This window comes from Palaemon carinicauda, unplaced genomic scaffold (genome assembly GCF_036898095.1).
Source record: "Palaemon carinicauda isolate YSFRI2023 unplaced genomic scaffold, ASM3689809v2 scaffold1051, whole genome shotgun sequence".
NCBI lineage: Eukaryota > Metazoa > Arthropoda > Malacostraca > Decapoda > Palaemonidae > Palaemon > Palaemon carinicauda.
Window position 1 is genome coordinate 32,501 of NW_027168540.1, and position 10,000 is coordinate 42,500.

At 35.1% G+C, this 10,000-nt stretch overlaps 1 protein-coding gene and 1 pseudogene across 1 annotated transcript; one reads left to right on the forward strand and one right to left on the reverse strand.

Moving 5' to 3' along the window:
* Window positions 1-10,000, forward strand: part of LOC137635238 (serine-rich adhesin for platelets-like) — a 60,933-nt pseudogene that overhangs the window by 26,370 nt on the left and 24,563 nt on the right.
* LOC137635239 (uncharacterized) lies at window positions 8,460-9,560 on the reverse strand. The gene has a single exon (XM_068367694.1). It carries the CDS (start codon window positions 9,558-9,560, stop codon window positions 8,460-8,462), a length of 1,101 nt encoding a protein of 366 aa, XP_068223795.1.

Below are 10,000 nucleotides of genomic sequence, written 5' to 3' on the forward strand. Positions count from 1 at the left end.
TATATATATATATGTATATATATTATAATATATATATATATATATATATATATATATATATATATATCGGTAGCCTACATATAGTGACCTCAGAGAGAGAGAGAGAGAGAGAGAGAGGAGAGGGAGAGAGAGAGAGAGAGAGAGAGAGAGGGAAATATTTTATGCAAATAACCTAAGGAATACTTGTGAGAGAGAGAGAGAGAGAGAGGAGAGAGGAGAGAGGAGAGGAGAGAGAGAGAGAGAGAGAGAGAGAGAGATATTATATGCAAATAATGTAAGGACTACTTGTGTGAGAGAGAGAGAGAGAGAGAGAGAGAGAGAGAGAGAGAAGAGAGAGAGAGAGAGAGAGAGAGAGAGAGAGAAAACAAAAGCTTAAGAGCAATTCAAACCAGCCAATCAACGACTAGAATCGAACTCCCTAAACTAACCGTCATCCTGCGAATCACAGCCGGGGTTTCCCCAACCGACCAATCAGAGAAGAGGGATTTGGGTCGTCAAGAGTTTTTATTGGCTCATAAGTTTGTTTTATGAATTCCGGGTAAAGTTCGGGACACGCTCTATTTGCTATAGAGAAAGAGAGAGAGAAAGACAGAGAGATATTCTCATCTAGGAAAATGGGGGAAGAAATAGTGATGGTTGGAGTTTCAAAAGTACAAGAGATGAGATGGAGAAGGAAAAATAAGTAGGATGAATGGGACATCTATAATAACACGGAGGAGGAGATGAGACTAAACATGAAGGAGATTGAACAAGACGCACTTCCTGGCCAAAGATAACTCAAGTCTCATCTGTTTCAAGATGAGGAGTGAAAGACAATTGGTGCTGGTTTAGTATGTGGCCTACCTTTTTTTTAATTCTGGTTTAATATGTCGTCTACCTGGCTTGTTAGGTTAGGTTAGGTTAGGTTAGGTTGGGTTGGGTTAGGTTAGGTTAGGTTAGGTTAGGTAAGGTAAGGTTAGGTTAAGTAAGGTTAGGTTAGGTTAGGCCACATAATAAAACGGATAGAATTTCGTAGACCAAATTCGAAAGGTAGGCCACATACTAAACCGGCACCAGACAATCTCAGTATAAAGAGATGGAGAGAAAGGAAGATGGAGAACGATCAAGATGCACGGAAGGGAGATAGAGATGGTGAGAGAGAAACAGACTCTAAATTCTTATCAAGTCAAGGATTACAAGCAAAATACCACTTCTCCCTCCAAAAAAAGGTCAAACCTAATTCGACTAACAGTGAACTTCGCAGCAAAAGCATCTGAACGCAGATCAGCGTCGAAACGGAATATTTTCATCCCCTTTATTTATTCAATTTGTTTTTTAAACTTTGCATAACGAATAAATTGGATTTAGAAAAAGGGAAAGGATAAAGTTCGGAAGGCGGAAATTTTTGACGACGCAGCCGAACGATTCCCTTTGTAGGATAACGTCCAATATTTTTTCCCCGCTTAGGTTTTGAATAGAGGGATCAAAGGATTGCTCGGATGGCTGACTTTGCGACGCACAGAATCACACTTGTCTCTCAAAGGACGCCGCGGGTCGTCCAGCGATGAAGAATGCAGCCCGGAAAATTACAGAATAGAAGGACACACTGTGTATATATATATATATATATATATATATATATATATATATACACAATTAGAACAAATACAACCATTTCAAGTCCACTGCAGGACAAAGGCCTCATTAGTCATGTCTGGGGTCTGGCCCTTTTCATCACCGCGTTGACTACTGCGGATCGGTGATGGTGGAAAATTTTCAACTGATCACTGAGAGCAAACTAACCTAGTATGGGTGGCCTGACTTGTACACCTTTGCTGGTCATGACGATATGCAAACTCTTACCGCGTTAAGATATCCTCAATCAGAAAGGTATATATATATATATATATATATATATATATATATATATATATATATATATATATACAGTATACACATACATATATATACATATATATATATATATATATATATATATATATATATATATATATATATATATATATATATATATATATATATATACAAAACATAAGCGTCACCATCAAGCCTTAACATGGGGTGGCTCAGGAAAGAATATAAGTCACTGCCTCATTCAGCCTAATGGTCTGAATGAGAAATATCACAGATTCACATTAAGCCATCTGACCTTTGGTGTCACAAAAAATAAGGTCAACGACTCCTGAAAAAATAAGCAAATACTCAAACTAAAAATATAAGCTGACAAAATTTGGAAAAGTCATTGATATATATAAATAATTCAAATATTCGTGGAATTTCGAAATTCTGTAATTTGAATATTACAAATAGAATGAAAATACATGATAAAAACGAAGTTAAATCGAATATGTCTTATAAATTATATCTGATAAAAGTCAAAGAAATTAGATTTAATAAAAGTCAAGAAAATTAAATGGAACAAAAGTCCAAGAAATTAGATTTAATAAAAGTTTAAGAAATCAAATGTACATAAAGACTAAGAAATTAAATCTATTGAAAGTTTAAAAAATTAAGTGAATAAAATTCTGAGAAATTAAATCTAATAAAAGTCTAAGAAATTAAGTGAAAAAAATTCTGAGAAATTAAATCTAATAAAAGTCTAAGAAATTAAATCTAATAAAAGTTTAAGAAATTGAATCTAATAAAAGTCTAAGAAATTAAATATAATAAAAGTCTAAGAAATTAAACCTAATAAAAGTCTAAGAAATTAAGTGTATAAAATTCTGAGAAATTAAATCTAATAAAAGTCTAAGAAATTAAGTGAAAAAAATTCTGAGAAATTAAATCTAATAAAAGTCTAAAAAATTAAGTGAAAAAAATTCTGAGAAATTAAATCTAATAAAAGTCTAAGAAATTAAGTGAAAAAAAATTCTGAGAAATTAAATCTAATAAAAGTCTAAGAAATTAAGTGAAAAAAAATTCTGAGAAATTAAATCTAATAAGTCTAAAAAATTAAGTGAAAAAAATTCTGAGAAATTAAATCTAATAAAAGTCTAAGAAATTAAGTGTAAAAAATTCTGAGAAATTAAACCTAATAAGAGTCTAAGAAATTAACTCAAAATCAAAATCTGAGAAATTAAATCTAATAAATTCTAAGAAAAAAAAATCATAACGGGAAAACCTTAAATTTTCTATAAAAAAAAACTAAGGAATAAAACAAAAGAAAAAAAAAAACAAAAACAAAAGAAGGACCTTAAATTTTCTATAAAAAACTGTAAGGAATAAAAAAAAAGAAAAAAAAAACAAAAACAAAAGAAGGACCTTAAATTTTCTATAAAAAACTGTAAGGAAAAAAAAAAAAAAAAAAAAAACACAAAAGGACCTTAAATTTTCTGTAAAAAAAAAAAAGAAAAAAAGGGTAAACTACTTTCCATTAATGCTCCTTCTTTCCCCTTTTCATTCTAATTGCGCTTTTCCTTTTCGAAAAGTGTTACCGATTTAAAAGAATTGGAAAATAGCAAAGAAGAATGTAGGGAGAGAAAATACCTTTGTCTTCATTACAATAAAACTCTCTAAATTCTCTTTAGAAAGAAACAATTTTTCTTTTTTCGTCTTTAGAAAATGCAAAATTTTTGGTTGAATTTTCCAATTTTTTTTTTCGTTTTTTGAAAATGCTAAATTTTTAGTTGAATTTTCCATTTTTTTTTTCGTTTTTCGAAAATGCAAAATTTTTGGTTGAATTTTCCATTTTTTTTTTTTTTCGTTTTTTGACAATGCAAAATTATTGGTTGAATTTTCCAATTTCTATTTTTCCGTCTTTAGAAAATGCAAATATTTTGGTTGAATTTTCCAATTTTTTTTTTCATTTTTTGAAAATGCAAAATTTTTGGTTGAATTTTCCATTTTTTTTTAATGAAAAAGGGGACCTGTGTCATTGCCTATACTGATAAAGGAGTTCTTTGTACGTAATACGCACTGGCAAATGAATTTGCGTCCGTGCTACTTAAGGACAAAGGAGCTTTGTCCATCAAACACACTGATAAAGTACACTTAAAGATTTGACGCAAAAAAAAAAAAAAAAAAAAAAAAAAAAAATTATATACTAATAAAAAACCGTATGAATAATGGAATAATATTACCAGGTATTTACCGTTTTAAAAACGTATATACTGACGTAAATGAATGATATTACGGTCACCAACCCGGTAGAGATAATAACATAGCACGGTAAAAATACAGTCGCCTGTATTTTACTGAAATACAGCTTAAAACAGTATATTTTCACGGAGAAGTTTCTATTAAAATTACGGTTTTTAAAGTGTACGTGATACGAACTAACGAACAAAAGAAAACTTTATGAATGAGAGAGAGAGAGAGAGAGAGAGAGAGAGAGAGAGAGAGAGAGAGAGAGAGAGAGAGAGAGAGAGAGAGAGAGAGAGCACTAACGAACAAATGAAAACTATAAATTATAGAGAGAGAGAGAGAGAGAGAGAGAGAGAGAGAGAGAGAGAGAGAGAGAGAGAGAGAGAGAGCACTAACGAACAAATGAAAACTTTATAAATTAGAGAGAGAGAGAGAGAGAGAGAGAGAGAGAGAGAGAGAGAGAGAGAGAGAGAGAGAGAGACCGTTATTAATCACGTTATTACCAACGGCGTTCAATGCTAATAACGATAATAATAATAATAATAACAATAATAATAATGCCAGAACACACACACACACACACGCACACAGCGAACCCCTTGTCCGTAACATTCTATATATTGATCAGCCGACAACAATAAAACTCGTCTCGACCCAACCACTTTGGCTTCAACTCACGCAAGCAATTACTTATTACAAGTACTCATTACTCACGCCTACGTTAAGTAATGTTAAAGTGACTTTATAAGTAGATATAAGCGTTCGTATTAAGTAAGATGTCCCCCTGTTCAAATAGCTATTTATTTCACTTTGAGGGAAAATTGATGGAAGTCGAAGGCTTCCATCAATTCGGACGCAATAGATCGGTGATGGAATTTTTGTCACTTGAAAGAGAGAGAGAGAAAGTGGGGGGTTAGGGGGAGTGAGTGTGGTATTTAAATGCTTTCTTTGTTACATGCAAACCAAGGCTTTTCATTCTTCATCAAATACACATATACACACGCATACACATGCTGTATTTCCGTCTAGTATTCATGAAATACAATTTAAAAGTACACTTCAGATGTTACTGTACACTGGTTCATATGTTTGGTCTTCTAGCATTGCAATTAGTACATTTTTTACGTAGGAAATATGTACTTACAGGGTTGCAATATTGCAAGAGCCTGTGTCTGGCCGGAATATGTATAACTTTTGTCGACCATAACAATTGTGACGCCACTCTAAAAAGCATCTTTCAATAAATTAATTTCTAGGACAATGAGTCTTCATCTACCTGTCTATCTATCTAAATCCTTTCCATCTATCTCTCCGCCTACCTATCTATCTATCAGCCTGTCTATTCATCTCACCCTCCATTAAAAAGGTTTAATTTCTAGGACAATGCCTGAGTCTTCATCTATCGGTCTATCTATCTAAATCCTTTCCTATCTATCTCTCTGCCTATCTATCTATCTATCAGCCTGTCTATTCATCTCTCCCTCCATTAAAAAAAAGGTTTAATTTCAAGGACAATGACCGAGTCTTTATCTATCTAAATCCTTTCCTATCTACCTCTCTGCCTACCTATCTATCTATCAGCCTGTCTATTCATCTCACCCTCCATTAAAAAGGTTTAATTTCTAGGACAATGACTGAGTCTTTATCTATCTAAATCCTTTCCTATCTACCTCTCCGCCTATCTATCTATCTATCAGCCTGTCTATTCATCTCTCCCTCTATTAAAAAAAGGTTTAATTTCTAGGACAATGACTGAGTCTTTACCTATCTCTCTATCTATCTAAATCCTTTCCTATCTATCTCTCTGCCTATCTATCTATCTATCAGCCTGTCTATTCATCTCTCCCTCCATTAAAAAAAGGTTTAATTTCTAGGACAATGACTGAGTCTTTATCTATCTAAATCCTTTCCTATCTATCTCTCTGCCTATCTATCTATCTATCAGCCTGTCTATTCATCTCTCCCTCCATTAAAAAAAGGTTTAATTTCTAGGACAATGACTGAGTCTTCATCTATCTATCTATCTATCTAAATCCTTTCCTATCTATCCCTCCGCCTATCTATCTATCTATCAGCCTGTCTATTCATTTCTCCCTCCATTAAAAAAAGGTTTAATTTCTAGGACAATGACTGAGTCTTTATCTATCTAAATCCTTTCCTATCTATCTCTCTGCCTATCTATCTATCTATCAGCCTGTCTATTCATCTCACCCTCCATTAAAAAGGTTTTTATTTTCGCGAAACCTACAAAAATTAGTCGCCAAATTGACTTGATGCCAATTTCCGATATATTGACGGAACTGTCACAACGTCACCGTATTTTTGAAAGAGTCCTTTGTTACGTCACGCCCTTCGTAACGTTTACGACAGACGTCGGACAATAGCCTCTTTATGGATCCTTTCGTAGGACTTCTCCTTTCCGGGCATAAGGGGTCCTTTGGTGGTGGCCCGTGACAAATTGTTTGGGCAGTTCCTTTCTATTCGTATTCTGTCATTTTTTCTTAGGTCCGGGTTGGTTCCCTGTACTTTATCAATTGTAATCTATCCCTGCTCAATTGACTATTCCATGAGATGTTGAATCGTGTGTGTGTATATATATACAGTATATATATATATATATACAGTATATATATAGACAGTATATATATATATATATATATATATATATATATATACATATATATATATATATATATATATATATACATATATATATATATATATATATATATATATATACATATATATATATATATATATATATATATATATATATATATATACACATTACATATATATATACATATATATATATATATATATATATATATATATATATATATATCAACAACAAAAACAACCGTTTCTAGTCCACTGCAAGACAAGAGCCTCAAACATGTCTTTATTCATGTCTGGGGTTTGGCCAGTTTTCATCACCACGCTGGCAAGAACGGATTGGAGATAGTAGATTATCACCTGATCGCTCACAGCACAAACCAACTTAGTATGGGTGTCCCTGAGTATTATAAATGTGTGTTTATATACACGTATGAATGTGCATGTGTGAAAATACAGTACATAATCTGATTATAATTGCTGATAAGAATAAACGAGAGGGAAAATTATCTCATGCAAATGAGAGAGAGAGAGAGAGAGAGAGAGAGAGAGAGAGAGAGAGAGAGAGAGAGAGAGAGAGAGAGAGAGCAAAACGTAATAAGGTTCACATGCAGTTTATACTATGAAGTTCTTCCACCATTGGATATTCAAAGTAATATAATATATATATATATATATATATATATATATATATATATATATATATATATATATACTATATATATATATATATATATATATATACTGTATATATATATGTATATATATATACACTGTATATATATATATATATATATATATATATATATATATATATATATATATATATATATACATACTGTATATATATATATATACATCCCATTCCATTTCATCGAGTGTCTATAAAAAAAACAAAAGCACACCGACAATCAACGTCAACAAATAAAAATGGGGGGGGGGGCTAGGTGGGGGTGAGGGGCCAATGAGGGACGGAGGGGGGGGAGCGAAATTGGGGGGGGGGGTGGCAGGGTCCGGCTAAAGTGCTGTATACATGGACGAGAATGTTCCACCCATGTTTTGTAATTCACCGTAAATGAAGTTTAGAGTTTACGCATCGCTCTGAAAGCCTCGTGTAAATACCGAGCTGGCCCTAGCTCGATCGCTCTCACTCACTCTCCCTCTCCCTCTCCCTCTCTCTTTTAATATGTAGGAACGCAGAGTGAACGGGGCAGGGGGCTAGGGACCAACAGGTCGGGTTTTTCAAAATGAAATGGACACAACCCCTGCCATATTCATATGAATTCTCTCCATATTTGGACCCTTGATGTGATGTTTGCTTGAGTGTTTGTTTGTTTGTTTGTTTGTCCGGCAAACCGTGACGCTGGGGGGAAAACTGCGCTTTGATAGATGGATGCAGACAGGCAAGCAATGGGACGCACAAACACACGCTCACTCAAACACACACACGGGAGTGTATAGACGGATGGACTAAGCTATTTGCAGGTACGGGGAATACAGTATTTGCAGGTACGCAGAGTACGGTATTTGCAGGTACTTGGGGTACAGTATTTGCAGGTATGGGGAGTACAGTATTTGCAGGTACGGGGAATACAGTATTTGCAGGTAAGGGCCGTACGGTATTTGGGTATTTGCAGGTACTCAGAGTACGGTATTTGCAGGTACTTGGGGTACAGTATTTGCAGGTACTTGGGGTACAGTATTTGCAGGTACTAAGAGTAGGTATTTGCAGGTACTTGGGGTACAGTATTTGCAGGTAATCAGAGTACGGTATTTGCAGGTACGAGGATTACAGTGCTTACAGGTACGCGGAATACGGTACATGCAGGTACGTGGGGTACAGTAATTGCAGGTATGCGGAGTACGGTAGTTGCAGGTACGCGGAGTACAGTAATTGCAGGTACATGGAGTACAGCATTTGCAGCTACGTGGAATATGGTATTTGCATGTACGCGGGGTACAGTATTTGAAGGTACACGGAGTACGGTATTTGCAAGTATGCGAATCACGGTACTTGCAAGTACGGGGAGCACAATATAGGCAGGTACGGAGTACGGTATTTGCAAGTACACGCGGTAGGGTATTTGCAGATACGCAGAGTACAATACATGCAGGTACGCGGAGTACGTATTTGCAAGTATGCGGGGCACAGTATTTGAAGATTGGCGGAGTATGGTATTTGCAGGTACGCGGAGTACGTATTTGCAAGTATGCGGGGCACAGTGTTTGAAGATACGCGGAGTATGGTATTTGCATGTACGTGGAGTAGGTATTTGCAAGTATGCGGGACACAGTGTTTGAAGATACGCGGAGTATGGTATTTGCAGGTAAGCGGAGTACGTATTTGCAAGTATGCGGGGCACAGTATTTGAAGATACGCGGAGTATGGTATTTGCATGTACGTGGAGTAGGTATTTGCAAGTATGCGGGACACAGTGTTTGAAGATACGCGGAGTATGGTATTTGCAGGTACGAGGAGTACGTATTTGCAAGTATGCGGGGCACAGTATTTGAAGATACGCGGAGTATGGTATTTGCATGTACGTGGAGTAGGTATTTGCAAGTATGCGGGACACAGTGTTTGAAGATACGCGGAGTATGGTATTTGCAGGTACGCGGAGTACGTATTTGCAAGTATGCGGGGCACAGTATTTGAAGATACGCGGAGTATGGTATTTGCATGTACGTGGAGTAGGTATTTGCAAGTATGCGGGACACAGTGTTTGAAGATACGCGGAGTATGGTATTTGCAGGTACGTGGAGTAGGTATTTGCAAGTATGCGGGACACAGTATTTGAAGATACGCGGAGTACGTATTTGCAGGTACGTAGCGTACGGTATTTGCAGTCATACCATGTCATCTAAATGTGTAGGCTAAACAGGGATTGCTCGTGAGATTTCTTTAACCTTTATTGGATTCATCATTTTAGGGCATCCGCTTGGAGTTGGGGCCAGGGGGACTATTTTGCAACGATGCATAACTGAAGGAAAAACCCAGAGTTGCATTAGGAGTTAAAATTTGAGAAGTTGAACTACCCAGGAGGCTAAAAATTGATGTTATTATTATTATTATTATTATTATTATTATTAATTGCTAAGCTACAACCCTAGTTGGAAAAGCACAATGCTATAAGCCCAGGGGCTCCAACAGGGAAAATACCCCAGTGAGGAAAAGAAACAAGGAAAAATAAAATTTTCAAGAAGAGTAACAATAATAATAATAATAATAAAACCTCATAAGTGGAATGTAGACACAAGAATGATGATGATTATTATTATCTTGATTATCATGCCATCAATA

Bases quoted from the DNA above. Each gene is read 5' to 3' on its own strand.
- LOC137635239 (XM_068367694.1), bottom strand. From the start codon at position 9,560: ATGACATGGTATGACTGCAAATACCGTACGCTACGTACCTGCAAATAC.